General features: G+C 42.6%; 2 protein-coding genes across 2 annotated transcripts in view; one reads left to right on the top strand and one right to left on the bottom strand.

Moving 5' to 3' along the window:
- On the top strand, nt 1-8611 carry atp1b1a (ATPase Na+/K+ transporting subunit beta 1a). Its single transcript, XM_080877775.1, has 6 exons — nt 1-223; nt 4393-4521; nt 5800-5952; nt 6056-6225; nt 7045-7125; nt 7239-8611. Exons 1-6 carry the CDS (start codon nt 130-132, stop codon nt 7491-7493), a joined length of 882 nt encoding a protein of 293 aa, XP_080733901.1. The 5' UTR covers nt 1-129; the 3' UTR covers nt 7494-8611.
- The window catches only part of nme7 (NME/NM23 family member 7), a 23514-nt gene continuing 16628 nt past the window's right edge, over nt 8550-15435 (bottom strand). The window contains exons 11-12 of the mRNA XM_080877774.1: nt 9186-9293; nt 8550-8678 (exon numbers count right to left, since the gene is read on the bottom strand). Of these exons, the coding sequence (XP_080733900.1) occupies nt 8646-8678; nt 9186-9293 (141 nt within the window). The 3' untranslated portion in view covers nt 8550-8645. The remainder of the gene's footprint in view (nt 8679-9185; nt 9294-15435) is intronic.

Consider the following 15435-nt stretch of genomic DNA (forward strand, 5'->3'; position numbering starts at 1 on the left):
AGTGGGAGCAACGCGCAATCGACTGTCCTTTTCTGTTTCCTGCGAGGGACAGTCGACAGTCTCAGCCTGAGAACTGAGACGCAGCAGAGCCGTTAAAGCAGAGAGAAAGCGACACGGGGGGGAGTTACCATGTCTGGAAATAAAGACAGCGACGGAGGATGGAAGAATTTTGTGTGGAATTCGGAAAAGAAGGAGTTTCTAGGGCGCACAGGAGGCAGCTGGTGTGAGTACTCTTTTTGTTCTTTATTTCCGGCAGGCGGGCTGCTGGTTGTTGATGATGGAGCAGAGTGGAAACCGACCGTGCTCACAGCGGATTATTTGTATTTTGACTCAATGTTTTGCCGGTGCAGACGTTCGCACCTGTTAGAGCTCCCAGCCGGAGGCGCGCCGAGTCGTGACTTTGCCTTTTTAACGGAGGCTGCGTGCGCAAGTTGGTGTTTAAAACGAGAATGAAGTGAAAAAAGGTGATACACGAAGAAGGAGTGCTCGGTACGGATCGATTGGAGTCCAAAACAAGGACAGTAAATGAGGACAATAAGCCAATTTGGTCTCCGTGGACGTAAATGATTTCCTCCTTTTGGGGTGTTTCTGTGCATTTTTCAGGGCTCCCGCGGTCATAGGTGTTCATTACGAAGGCGTAGCCCTGATCAGCTCATTGATTAGCGGCAGTCTTTTCTGAAAAGGTCATCTTGAAGGACAGCCGAGACTTTTACCTGAACCAACAAGTTGGTAGCTGCCGCCGTTTATTTTGTTGTTCTGAGTGTCAGCCCTCCGCGGGGAGCAGGAGAAGGGCTGAGGACATTTTATTCCTGCCTTTAATAAACCCGAGCAGCTGATCCCTGGACCCGACACCCGGGCCCAGCTCTGCCTTCCCCACGTTTTAACTCGAACCCGGGATTATTGGATCCGGCTCTAATCGTTTCAGCGCCGTTTTCAATACTTTAAGACGCCTAACGCGGTCCGCAGCGGTTGATGGTTTGATGGGATCACTGCCCTGCATTACATAGCGCCAATTAGGCTCGTTAAACCGTTTTGCACGTCAGATATGGCGCGTATGTGCGCATCTCCCCCTCCTCTCCGGACGCCGCACGGTAACACTGTGATCACGACTCGCATGTCTCCCGGGCCGCCCCTCTCTGTATTTTTATCCTGGAAGAAATGAGGCGTCGCTGTGTGCGCGCGTTGAAGCGCATTCTTCGGGGCTTAATGAAAGCTTCAAACTAACACGTTTATTTCTGAGAAACGGTAATTCTCTGTGGCTCAAAGCACGGCTGTGTGTGGCGATTAAAATCAGGAGCTGCTCTCGGGTGGAACATTTCACCCACTCCATGTTCTAGGTGGTGGTGTGGGGTTACCAGGCTGGTAGTTCAGTGTCCCGTGGAGCACACGCAGTGAGCCATGTTGCTTTAGCAGCAACAGGTATGTCTGCTCAAAGCATCTCTGGCCACAGCGCTGATCACAGACTTGTTTGAGGCTCAGAAAAAGCCTCTGAGTGTGACCCAGTCTTTATCCCCCAACTTGACACAAGCCTTTGTGGTTGTCTTATTTTTGGTCATTTCATAACCACTGATTTATTTTAGTTTGGGTTAATTAAATGGCACATAAATATTCTTATGCTTCAAAGTCCTCTTTCATTTCAAGACTGTAAAGAAAAAAGCCCTGATTGGATTTTTTTTTTACTACAAACACATCCGGATCATGAACACAGCACCGTCATCTGCGCAGTGATTTCATGGTGGATGACGGTCAGGTTTTTCCATAAAGGACTTTTTTCTGGTTTGAAATGGGCCTTTTGGGGTGGAGGGGTGTCAATTAACGTCACTTAACAGAAGTCTGTGCTTTTTCCTGTTACTTTTTCTGCCTCCCCCCCCTCCCCCCTTTAATAAACAAAAGTATCTGAGCTTGACTAAATAAAATGACAGATGATACATTTTAAGCCTTTTTGTTTTGTCCCCCCCCCCCCCCCAAAGAAAAAAACCATCCTCGTAGCTACAGTGAAAGCCCAAAAACATGTTAGACTGGACCAGGGATTTTTTTTTTTTTTTTAAACAATCAACTGGCACAAAAGCAGTCAAATACAGATAACACAGATTGGTGCCTTTACTTGCAGCATCATGTGCTGGTAGATTTATAATTTAAAATCTGCAAAACTTTAAAACATACAGTGTGCAGTACAGGGTAAATCATTAGCACATTAAACTGTGTTTCAGTAAAACACTCGTGCTAATTGTGTGCCATGTGAGTCGCTTGCACTTTTCATAAAGACAGACAGGAAGTGGCGCGGTGACAGCGTCAGTCTTGGCGCTCGTTACGTCTCCTCCACGTGTTTGTCTCAACATGCCAGACGGAAAGTAGGCTGCGGGGCTGGTGAAGGCCTCTGCGAGCGTGGAGACACATGTGGTATGAATGCGGGGACAGTCCCTTCACGGCGTGCTGCAGCAGCCTGCTGGGGGAGGTGCTCTCAATTCAGAAGCTGCCTTTCACCACCCCCTACGTCTCCCTCCATGCTGTTTACTCTGAGCCCTGCAGCGTTTCAGGCCGCTCCGATCGCTCAGGTGAAATCACACAAACTGACAGCCAGACAACAGGCTGTACACATACTCAGCCACAACATTAAAACCACTAACGGCGCGAACAGCCGCCCTCACGACGGAAGCTTCTGAGGAATCTCCTGGCAATCCAATGGGTCTTTCCTCTGACACAGACCATCAAAGCCCTCCTAGTGTTGCCACTTGGCAGCCATTTTGAAGCATGATCTAAAATGAGCTGAGTTTCAGAGGCGTAGAATCTCCAGTCAGCTCTGAAAACTGCCCCAAAAGTTTGTTGAATTTTCCCCAGAGAGAGGTTTTTAAAAGCTCTTTTCTCCTAATAAAGTTTTACTTCCACCACTATTTCTGAGTGCCATGTCTTTCTTTTAACATCTGTGGTGCCTTCAAACATCTCCCTCCCCCATGATAAGGTGACTGGTGCTTACACCGTGAAATTGGCCTGACCTCAAGACCCCCCCCCCCCCCCCCCCCCCAAATGTTGGTCTGATAAAGCCAAAAAAGTCTGCTGCCAGTTACCATTGCAGCGCACACAGAGGGTACAAAGTTTCAGGCAGGTGATTCTAATGTTGTGGCTGATCCTGTTCTGATTTCAACAGGCCAAGACGGGTAAAGAACACCCGATTGGATGGTCCTTCCTGCTGCGTGCCACACCTGTTTGACATCTTTTCACTCGCACACGAGGAATAAGCCGTTATTTGTTTTGCAAATTCACCTCCCCTGCACAGCAGGCGGTTATTGCAGCATATTTTTCCGAGATGGCGCACTCCTAGGAGTTGACAGAACTGTCAGAAACCCGCGCCTATTGTCAGGCACTGCTTCATAGGACACTAGCAGCCACCGCTTGGGGCCCGACTAGACTCATCCCAGAGTCTAATCATGCTCTGTATTGAGGGGGGGGATTTCAGGGGAAAAAAACCAAACAAATTCTGCTTGCGTCTTTGCTATCACAGGCAGCTAGCCAAGTGGCCTTTAAAGGCCTTAAAGCGAACCTCCTTTCAGGTTCGCTGAGCTCTTTTCTACTTGATAGAAAATCAGAATCAGCATTTTTAACCTGCCACAGATCATAACTGGGTGTCCGGGGGCTTTTCGGAGGTGACTACGACCTTAAGCACAATTGAGCATAGAGTTACAAAGAGTCTTTGTTACCTTAGTTAACAGAGGTTCAAGCATCCCCCCCCCACCCCCACTGTTTTGGCCATCTGAACAACAACAACCTTTTAAAGCTTGCTGAAATTAAACCACACTTACAATTTACAAATTTGTTTGATCTCAAAACTTATTTTCCTCTGGAACGCCAAAAATCTGATGGGGAAAATCAGGAAATATGATGCTGATGGTTTGATTGCATCATACAGGGAAGCATGTGCCGTTACAGTTTTGTTCACTCGTGTAATGAAGCGTTTGCCTAAATTCATCACGTTTCTATGCACAGGAGCATGAACAAGGGCTTTTTCTTTTCTTTTCTTCTTTTAATCCTAATTGTTGAAGGTGACACAGCCGGGGGGGGGGGGGGGGGTCTGCAGGACTGAACAGTGACTCATCCTGTTGCTCTGGAAGCACAGCCAACCCACCTTCTGCGTGATCTGTTTAAACTTTAAATTAGGTGAAAAGAACCTGGGAAAGGGGTTTATGAAGGATATGTTGCTGTTGTGAAGAAATGCAGTACATTTTCCTGGGTTTTGGGTAGCTGATGCTAGTCATGCTCTAATAAAGCAGTCAGTCTTATCACCTTCAGGTGCTTGTGACTTCTGAAATCTGAGGCGATGTTATATTTCACATTTGAAGCAGTTTCTTTCTTGCTGCTTTCATCTCAGTAATTTGATTTCTCTTCCTTCCTCTACAGTTAAAATCCTCTTGTTTTATCTGATTTTCTACGGATGCTTGGCTGGAATTTTCGTTGGGACCATTCAGGCATTGCTGCTAACATTAAGCAAAGACAAACCCACCTATCAGGACAGAGTTGCTCCCCCAGGTAAGCACATCCTCTTCCTCCTCACCTTTCTGACTTTGCTGCTGCATCAGCTCAGCGATCAGACAAAAACCCTGTTGGTGTTTCGTGGGCGTTACAGACTGTTTGGGAGGGGTGTGCCTCTGAGCAGCTCCTCTATCGGCAGTGTTTCTGACCTTAAATAGGTTCGGCCATTTTGTCCTTCACTCCCCTCAGCCGGTCGATGTTCCCCCCGCGGGCAACAGGGGAACTAAAATGTGTGCTATGATTATGCATCACAGCTGACACGACTGCATGTACTTGCGTGACTACAGTTTGTGGCTTGTTTCTTCAAAGGAAGAAAAAGTTTTGTTTTTCCACCACAGCTTTTAAAGGCTTGAAGGGGGGGAAACCTAATGTGTAATCTCGTGAGAGTGTCATCAGACAACGCTGCAGCAGTTTAAAAATTTCCTGTGCGCTCTGAGACTGATTTGAGTGCCAAGCCTCATCTCGCGGTTTGCACAGCACATGCTCTGCCCCTTAGCAGTATTTTTAGCAGCCATTCTAGATGACTGGCTGCATGTGGCTGCCGTTTTGTTCACGACTGTTGACAATCAGAGATTAGAGCGAGCAGAACAACAGCGTGAGCGTAGAGAGCTCTAAGCTGAAGCAAGTTTCCAGAAGTGGCATGATCAAGGAAGCGGCGAGAAAGGTTCTCTTTTTTTTTTTTTTTTTTTTTTTTTTTTTTTTTTTTTTTTTTTTTTTTCTCCTCTCTCCCTTCGGAGCGTGATCCCGCCTCCCACTCAGAGGCTAAAAGTTTCCATTGTGAGAGAAACACACGTGAGAGTGGATGGGTGGGGGTTGGTGAACTTTCACAAGCCTCCTCTGACACTCAAACTGCTGCTTCTCCTCTCGCCGTCTCAACCGGCAGCTCGAGTCCCGCTCATATCTGCGGCAGCAAATAAAACAGGTCCTGCGGCGAGGCCGAGAAGGGTTTCGCGGCTGTCATGCTGCCTCTAGCTACTCTCACTGTCACACTCTCCCCTCGCCACGCCTCGCGCACCAACTCTGTGGAAAATTACTGCTGTGAGGAGCTCTCAGAGGAAATCCCCAAGACCCTCACATTGTCCTTAGATAATGGAGAATGCTCACAATGGCTCACGTGCCATGTCATGTTGCTTCTCTAAGATATTTACACTTTTTTTTTTTCACACAAATTGAGTTTCTTTTTTCTTTTTTTTTTTTTTTTTTTAAATAAGATGTTTTTATTTTTTTGTCCCATGACTTTTGTTTTCCTACCAAACCAGTGTGGTGTTTTTGCAGGTCTGTCACACACCCCACGCTCAGACAAATCTGAAATTTCTTTTAAGAAGAGTGATCCGAGTTCATACAGAAAGTATGTCCAAAGCATGAACGAATTCCTTGAGCTGTACAATGAGACAAAGCAGACTGGGGACTCCTACGAGGAATGTGGAAGCAAGTATCATACAATGCAATCAGCTTTCACCATTTGTCACTCATGAGTGGATGTTTGAAGATCTAAACTTAAATTTTGTTTTCTTACTTGTGGCATTTTCAGCGCTTCCTAGCACGTACAAAGATCGAAGTATGGAAGAAAAGAAGAAAGTCTGCAAGTTTTCTAGGTCTTTGCTGAAAGACTGCTCAGGCACAGACCCTGATTATGGCTTCATGGAGGGGAACCCATGTGTTATCATAAAGCTCAACAGAATTGTCAACTTCCGACCAAAGGTATAGTTACCGCTTAAATTCAAAGGCTAATAAGTAGCGCAAAATGGCACCAGTCCTTTTTTTTCTTTTTTTTAATTCTTTTAATGAGCTTAGGCTCACCTCAGACATTAATTTAACCTGCAGGCATGAAGTAAACTGTAGTCCTGGACTGTGCTGCTCTGTTTTTATATACCTGAATATCAGTATAATAACAGCACAGGTGGCGGTGATATGCTGTGTAGCTAAGTTAGAGCTAGCTGGCTAACATCCCCCATTTTGGCTGTAAACTTGTGAAGCTTTGCTTTGTGGCCTTAAGATGTAAGTAATCTGTACTCAATCATTTGGCTACCTTAGTGGACCGTTTCTGAGTGAACAATCGTAGCACTATAGCGCTAGTAGAATTGCCTTTTCAAGGAAAAAAGATGTTGTAAATTACAATACAGAAACTTCTCATTCCCATCTACTCGTAGTCTCACTGCCTCTCAAATGACTAAAACAAGTGAGATGTGCTTGCAGTGAGCTCTTGCTCAGAGTAGAGTTGGCAATCATTTGTCTCAAAGGTCAAATGTGTGGTGTCAGGGGAGCTAAGGGGTCAGAGCAAACAGAAAACCCAAATCCACAAACAGAAAAGCAAATACCCCCCCCAAAAATTACAGGGAGTGCATTTCCAACTTAGGAAACCTTACAGACATGTGAACCATCCATGAAGCTTTTTCCATTATGTTTGAAAATGGAAAACTTTTGAGAAGCTGGAGCTTGAAGTTGCATTGTGGTTAATGTAGGCACCAATAAGTGAAAGTTTAATTTAAACCAGTTATTGCTTGTTTGTTCTTTCTTTAGGCTCCTTCAAACAACTCATTACTAGAAGAACTGCCGGTGAAAGTTAGCTCTAACGAGATCCCCATTTACTGCAAGCTTAAGGTACGTTTGCGAGAGCGTGTGGCTGTGGCCTTCCAGTTCACAGATACAGGGAGAATGAATATTTGTCTTCAAAAGGACCGGCTGTAAGTCTCACTCAAGTATTGTGTTTGCAGAGAGCTGAGGATGAAGGCCAGATCGGAGAGATAAAGTACTATGGGATAGGCCAAGGCTTTCCTCTGCAGTACTACCCATATTACGGCAAACAGCTGCACCCCGACTACCTGCAGCCCTTGATGGCCGTTCAGTTCGTCAATGTGACGGAGGGAAAGGAGATCCGCATCGAGTGCAAAGCATTCGGAGACAACATAGATTACAGCGAGAAGGACCGCTACCAGGGACGCTTTGACATAAAGCTCACCGTGTCGTGACCTGAGCTACTGCGAGCACTCAATTTGAAAACGAATCCAACTTAGAGAAACCCGTTCAGATAAAAACCACCACTAGTCTTTGAACATTCATAATATACAGGACCTACACTTAATCCGTGTGCTTTACACTAGCTTTTCTGTGTGTTCGTCGAGGGTTAGAATGTAAAATACAAAAGTAGCAACAGCAAATATTTATTCTACTGTACATGAAAAGATTCCTTGAGCCATGGGAAACGTTCATCCATTTACTGTAAAACGGCAATTCCACTACTGACGTGTAGCGAGTTGTTTTCTGTCCCGAAATACTTCACCCTTACGTGGTTTCTATATATTTTTGGAGTGTCCAGTGCTGTAGTCTAGTCCCAGCTGTAACCTCTTTGTCTTATGTCCGCTTTAGTGGTCCAAGGTGTGTGCGCGCGTGTGTGCTCGTGTCTATGTGCAGGCGTTTACAGGAGTGTGTGTTCATGTGCTCTGACTAACTGAATTACTGGCATGGTACTCTGAATGTTTAAGGCCCACGTCTGAGTAAATAAGTGCTCTGTGTTTGCGCTTCGTCGTCCCGGTTATTGGAGGAGGGGCACATTTGTTTTGTTCACCTTAGCTGTTAGATATGGTTTGATTACATTTATGTTTGATACTTTAATGCAATTTTTTTTTTTTTTTTTTTTTTTTTTTTTTTTTCTTTCTGATTCTTAGTGTAGCGCTTTGTGGGTCCAGCCTAGAAGACAGTCACCTCCACAGAAACAGTGGCGACTCAGTTCTCTAAAATTGGTTTGCTGGAGACATCACGTGACGTGATGCTACTTGGTATTGAATGTTTTAGCCATTTTCATGGTGGACAAATTTTATATTTATGCAGTTGTACAAATTTTTTTTATTTTATTTTTTTTAATTTTTTTTTATTTCCAAAAGTGTAACGTATGAATCTAATACCAAAGTCGCTGGTCAAAAAGTTCAAGAACATCAGAGGCAATGCAGTATCCCGTGTAATATGTTTTAGTTGGTGTTAAAAAATACTTAATTCAGTGTTGAAGATCAAAACACTTGTCAGGAGTCTGCTCTTGTTACTTTATTTAATCTGCATAAGGCTGGAACAATAAACAGAAAAATGAGAAAACTGGAAGTGTTTGACTGTGTAGTTCAACGTGGTTTTCATCCATCCAAAATCTTGAAGAAATACTGCACCTGGAAAAGGAATTTAAGGGACATTTATAGTAACAGCTGATGAATTAACACTGTCTGACACCTCAAATGTCTCTGCACAAGCCCTTTCTTTGCTACTGTTCCAGTCAGGGGAAAATGGCAGCTCAGTCAGTCATAGGCTAATGTTCAACAAGGAGGCGTTTGTCCAGACTACAGATCAGGAGTTTTCCTGAACAATGACGCACGATGGGTCAGGCCCACTCCCTGCAAAACAATGGTTTTGTTTCAAATTCCTCTGCCATTCTTGCTTTTCTAAAACCAGTGTGATCTGAGGCTGCCCCGGCCCACAGGGCGCAATCATGAGACTGGACATGGCCTTAGAGTCCAGGAAGGTTTCGTTCTCGCTAAATGTGAGGTACTTATTTATGCAGGGGCTCAGGGTTTCTTCATAGTGTCTATCTGGAAAAGAATGAGAGGAGCTGTACAGCTAACACATTATGGGTGTCGTTTCAGTGTATGGAGTGCACAACATGCGCATGCGCCACCCACCTCCAAAACACTGTCTTCGGGGAGGTCTGTGCAGTGGACGGCGTTTTTCACTTTGTCTTTGCCGTACAGGGCGCGCAGCGTGGTTGGACGAAGGTGCCGTGCAATTTCCTGTCGGATGGAAACATCTGGATTATCACGTGTTCATTAGCGTTGCACTTCAACATTAAATTAAGTGAATTCGGCGCTGTGACGCCATCTCTATCCTGGTGTCAAAGTCTGTGGACAGTTGTGAAAGTCAACATCCTGTACCGGAAGAGTGATTACTCAGCGGCTGAACATGTGATCCTGTGGAGGAAGTGACAAAACAGACACTCAGCAAATTTTCCACTGACTTAGGGGTGGGGGCCTCGGTTCTCAAGCACATTTTCACCACAGCTTTTCAAAAATGACTTCACTTTTTGCTCATCTTTTGCAGAGACCAACTGGCAAAGCAAACTAACCTTCATTAAATAAATAAACCCTCCCTGAATATGTAACACTAAATCCTGAGTACTGTACAATGAATGGCTGTTTAAACCTTTTCCTATTATTATTATTATATTTTTTTTTTTTTCTAAATTTCATTTCCATGATGGATAACTTGTAGTTTTACAATCACATTTGGAGCCTTAACCTCCCTGTCTGCTCAGTTAAGACTTGACTTTCTAGCTGCGGGCAACTGTTTAAGAAATGGTTTAGATTTTCAATAATATACAAAAAGGGCAAAAAAAAAAAGTAAACCAGACACTCGATTAGTAGAAGGTCCAGACAGCAGACAGCTAGCAGTGATTTAACTGTGACCGAGCGTTTGCTGTTACGAACTGGCTTGATTCATCAGTTTCTTCTACTGACTTAATTATATGAAGACTAAATATTCTTATACCTCATATCTATTACATGTTTAACTTACCATCTACATTTTAAAAATTGATATGAAACCATCCTTGAAGTTTAAATTTTGAATCTTTAATTTGAAGCTTTTTGTTTGCATTGGGGTTTTTTGTATTTATATAGAAAGCATTTTGTGACACAGTTTTACAAATTTGACTTTCAGACTAAAACCACTCCCCTTTCCTTTATTTATAGTTAAGTATAACAAATTTTTTTCATTTTAATTTCTTACGGGCTACAAATCAAGTCTTTTTATTCAACACTTTTGTCTGACCGCTATAGAACAGTAGCCACCTTCTTCCATGCAGCACATTTATCTTCAGTCTATTTCTGACACTCCTAAGGTCAGAGCTGGCCTGTCTCATCCTCTTGAGTTTCCAGGAAATGAAACCCTCCCAACAATGTCTGCCATCAGGAGAGGGGTGTCTGATGAATAGTTCATTTACCAAAATGCCTGTTTAATCTAAAGCAAATCTTACGCAACGTGAAGTAATATTTGATATGCTGGGAAAAGCAAAAAATATGATGGTGTTAACACAGCAAGGGTTGTGTGGTCTTTGTGTTCGGCAGCAGGGAAACATTTCTGACTTGTTTATCCTTCGGTGGATTATGAGCCTGCAGACAAAAGACAGGAACCAGTTTGAAGGTCACAAATCACCCAAGGCTTCCTCTCAAAGAGATGCATTGTCTTTCGAAAAAACCAGTTGGAAACCCATCTGCTGTTCGAACAATCGCACTACACAACACGTAAAAGACTACAAAGGAAAATAAAGACTACAGGCTCAAGGACTCGTAGCTAAAGATCAGCTGGGAACTTTGTGTCAACTGAGTTTTTTTTTTTTTTTTTAAACTCCCTTTTAAGGTTAGACATTTGATTAGGACGTCAGTAATGGCGGCTTTCCACCAGGCTGCCATAAAAATGACACTTACAGCTTAAAAACTAACCACCAACTAACACCCATTGCATCAAAAATGGAACTGTTGCTAACAAAAAGTTGTTTTATAGGTATTTTTAGGCTTGGCCAGCAAAAGACTACCAGAAGCATGATGAATTTCTTTCACCTCGGCCTTCTTGAAACAAAGTCAATTGATTAAGAATTGATTAAGCTCAGAAAACACCCATGGATGTCCAGCATTCAACTCCAATTTTACAATCTACCAGTTTCTGATCAAGCACATGTTAGCATGCTAACAAGTAAGCAGACTTCCCTCGTCCTGGAGTGAGGGTTGTGGATCCCTGGAATAAGGCCTGTGGTTATGGTGAATCATAAAATACAACAGTAAAAACACCTTCAACATTCAGCATCATCATGCTAAATAGAAGCGGTTAACGGTGCATTAAAGTCGCGCACTTGCGGTACAGCTTATTTACAGCCTAACATTAACTTCTAAGTTCTTGCAACTGCGTTTATGGTTCAAATGAATTATACAACTGGAAATTTTTGTGGAGATTCTCCTCATCTCTGGAAGACAGCAGGAACATCAACAGGTCTCCTAATATGGCTGTTTGCTGAGTGTGCGTGCTGCTGGTGGGAAACACAGTATAACATCCTGTGCAGATCTGCAGTTTATGTGTCCCGTGCCACATGAGACTAAAGCCAGCGATGGCAAAGGGGAAGTCAGGGGAAGATTTACTTAGCAATAAAAGAATTCTTTGCAAAACACTGCTCTGTAATTGCATTATCTACCCATGAGTGGCCTGCTGTCAGTGTTTAATTTGATTTTAATGAGTCCCATAGTGTACCAGACTGATGCTCACATAACAACTGCTAACTCTGGTGGCCAGCAAAGACTCGGGCACAGGGACCTAGTGGTCACATGAACACACAGATATGCCTGATCCTTAACACCCTGCTGACTGTCCCATCCTGCTGAGAAGAGCAAGACATTGAACTGATACTTGAGTACACCCACTGTACTGCACTCTTTGAGCCTAAAGTCACGAATACTACAAAAAGTGAAGTGCTTAGATTGAGAGTTTTCTATCACCATTATTGAAGTTTTAGAAAATATATATTTTTTAATTAGACAAAACATTAAACACAGCCTCTAAAAAATGTAAGAAAAAAGAAATTTCAATAAGGCAGAAATTACACAGACAGAAAAAAAATAAAAGGGAAATAAAACAGTTCAGTGAGAGAATGTCTACGTACAAACGAAAACAGTGTAAAAATCTGAAGTTACAATAAAAAGGCTCTACAAAAAAAATAAAACTGAATAAAACAGTGCAGGTTTGAAATTAAACCACAGAGATGAGGGAACAGATGACTGGCTGCTGTGTTATTTCTTTAAAAAAGGAAAAACTAAGCAGTGTATCCTGTCTTCGACCTCTATCCTTGCAGCTCTATAGCTGGAAACGATTTCTTGTTTATCTTTTTCCTCTTTTATTTTCATTCCATGGAACAGATAAAAGAGAAGCAGATCCTGAAGCTGCTGCCAAAATGAAATATGGGCACGGACGTCTCAGTAGGCCAACTTTAAAAGGAACAACGAACGTGTCTGGTTACAGTTTCCATCGTTAGGGTTTTGGGTGCTCTAAACTGGACTAAATTTAGCACGGAGACCTCTACAGAGAAGCCGATACTTTTTTCCACTAAACCATTACGCCTCAAAAATCAATAGGAAAAGCACATTTTTCACCATTACAATGCAGGGCTGGTTTGATAGCCTTGTGTAACGGGAAGTTTGGGCCTGTCGGATCATCTCTTACAGTAATATCTTTAGTTGGAACACAGTGGCCATCCATGCTGCTTGTTGAAGGGCGGGAGTGTATAATCTAAGAAAGTAAAGCTGTATAGACGACCGTTGTGTCTGTCCACTCTGATAAGAGGACACATCACAAGACACGGTGCAATCTTATGACTGAGTGAGTGCAGCGCAGGGAAGCTGAAGGGTGGAGGTGTGAATATACCAGCGCTCTTTATGCCTAGTTAATGCACTTGGCTGTATATTCGAATCGTTTCTGCTCCCTCCTGTATGGAAACACTGGGATTAAATTGATCTAGCATCCACTCTGGCATGATGAAGTGGGTTCGAGGTCATTGAATCTGTGCTGTGTATAGATTAGTCAAACAGAATTAAATCTATAGTCTATTCTTACCACAAACAACTGACCCTTAACTATGAATAGACTTGTGGGGGTGACAGTGTTTGTGCAGTCTAATCTGTCAGCCTGATAGTGACGTCGGGAGTGTCTTTACGCACACATGCACGCACACGTACGCACACACTACGTTTGATAAGAAAACATTCCCTACTGTGCCCGCTGTTTGAAGAATAACGACGTCTACGGGGGTAAAAACCATGATTTTTGTCAATATTTAATCTTCATTATTTAACTAAACCGAACTGTAAATATTTGCCAGAAAATTCGAATTTTTTAAAAAACTGGAGTGTTGAAACTTTGGACAGATTCAAGAAAAAAGAAATCAAGCATCAATGCATTTTTGAGTTTTAATTTGTATGAGGTGACATAAAGGTCTTAGAAACTACAATATGGTTACTAAAACGTAAAAAAACTCTGACTTTCTGCTTCCAACATTATGAGTGAAATGCAAACCATTTCCAATCTACTGTTGTACTTTTGACTGAGCTGCTCATATATTTTTGTGCGCATTGATGATGTGGTCAAACTCTGTACCGACTGGACTGGCTGGATTTAGCTACATGTGCCTGTCCACAGAAAACGAGCAGAGCGGGCAGCGGTTCCTGGGATAGATTGTGGGGTTGTGCTTGCAGAGCTGGTTCTAATGTTAGCCTGTAATGTTGGGCACTCAACCATTTATCCAGTTTTAAACTATAAGGAGGCATGGACAGTGTTTTTGTATAATTAAGGAAGTAATAAAGTACTCGGTAATCAGATTAAGCATGACCTATGCACGTGAGCATCAGTTGCATAACAGAATGAGAGCGCGTCCCATATCTGATGATGGTTGTGTGTGAAGTGTAATAAGAGTTTCGGGTTATTGTCCTCATAAAGTACCCCACCCAGTGCCACTGAAATCATCTGCACGTGAAACTTAAATCTCACATCTCTAATATTATCCAGCCTTTTCCCGTTTCTGTCAGCCAGTAATTTGTAACCGTTAATACACGCTTTCATTTTCATCCCGTCTAGATCACTTTAACTCACTTGTCAGTGCATGTTTCAGTTCTTTGTTCAGTTGATGCATAACAAAAGCCAGTGGGTGATCAGCCCCGTTCCTGCTTTCTTTCACTGTCTTCCAGTGAAATTTGGAATTTATTTTAAAATTGAATCAAATCCATTCAAGGCCATCCGCTCATACAGCAGACCTGCTGACGCTTTAAACCTGTGCTCAAACCTACAGTAGAAAATTTTACATCTTTTAAATGGGTCTTCTTGACCAGAAGGCCATCTTGGCTTAAGCTGATCTGGAAACAAAAAGGGTGCACTTGATTTATATCACAACACAAAAATGGCAAAAGTCAAATCCTTTGACGTGTTTTCTTGTTCTTCTGAAGCTGCAGAAGCCAAAATTGTAACTGAAATTAAAATCCAGCTAATCATCCAGCCCTGACTTTCTTCTCAGAGACCTCTGCCCTTATGTGACTAATCTGATGGATCACAGAGGTGAACTCTTCTGAAGAGCAGGAGTGCTGATGTTTAGGTGATTTGTCAGATTATAACGAGGTGAGAGTGAGGCCATGTGGTGATTAAACTGTTTGACCTCCCAGTTAGTCAGAAAACTCTGAAGCAATCAAAGCGGTTAGAGTCCTGTATGGGGCAAGAGGGCTAAAAAGAAATGACAGCAGCTCAGTGAACAGTCTCCTCAGACTAATCGGAACCACAGCTGCAAAAGTTATGCATTATATTTATTAGCTTTATAGTTACTTTTCAACTAAGTTAGATCTTAGATTGCATTTACTCATTTCAGTTTGGAAATGTTTCGTTTTTAATGTGGATTTTTATTGTATTTTTGTTAGTTTGTACATTTTGTGTTTGTTTTGTTTTCATTCCTACTTTTAGTTTTTTGTTAACTACAATAACTATTAATCTTTGTTAGGGTCAATGAAATAATTTCCCCATTAATCTAAACACATTTCTTCTTCTGTTGGGTTATTCCATATAAATCAGACAAATCTGAAAAGGTTTGTAGTAGCCAACTGATTCTTCAATAAGTTGAATATTTTAACCGGATCAATGGAAAGTTTTCTTTCACCCTATGAACATTTTAATGAGTAATGGGCTGAAATTGTACAATCCTCATCATTTCATAAATACACCTGGTGACAGACTGAATTTTGGTAACAGAACTTAAACGTGTTTTTTCAGCCTGAAAATTTCATGTGGTCATCCTCCTGTACTTTTCAAGTTATGAGGGTTCAAAAATGCTGGGGGAAAAAAATCAAAAAGTACCAA

Source organism: Rhamphochromis sp. 'chilingali' (genome assembly GCF_963969265.1).
Source record: "Rhamphochromis sp. 'chilingali' genome assembly, chromosome: 3".
NCBI lineage: Eukaryota > Metazoa > Chordata > Actinopteri > Cichliformes > Cichlidae > Rhamphochromis > Rhamphochromis sp. 'chilingali'.

Excerpts from the sequence above, each read along its gene's own strand:
- atp1b1a (XM_080877775.1), top strand. The coding sequence starts at position 130 with ATGTCTGGAAATAAAGACAGCGACGGAGGATGGAAGAATTTTGTGTGG. Across the intron at positions 224-4,392 it reads GCGCACAGGAGGCAGCTGGT|TTAAAATCCTCTTGTTTTAT; the intron begins GTGAGTACTCTT and ends CTTCCTCTACAG. Across the intron at positions 6,226-7,044 it reads TTGTCAACTTCCGACCAAAG|GCTCCTTCAAACAACTCATT; the intron begins GTATAGTTACCG and ends TTCTTTCTTTAG.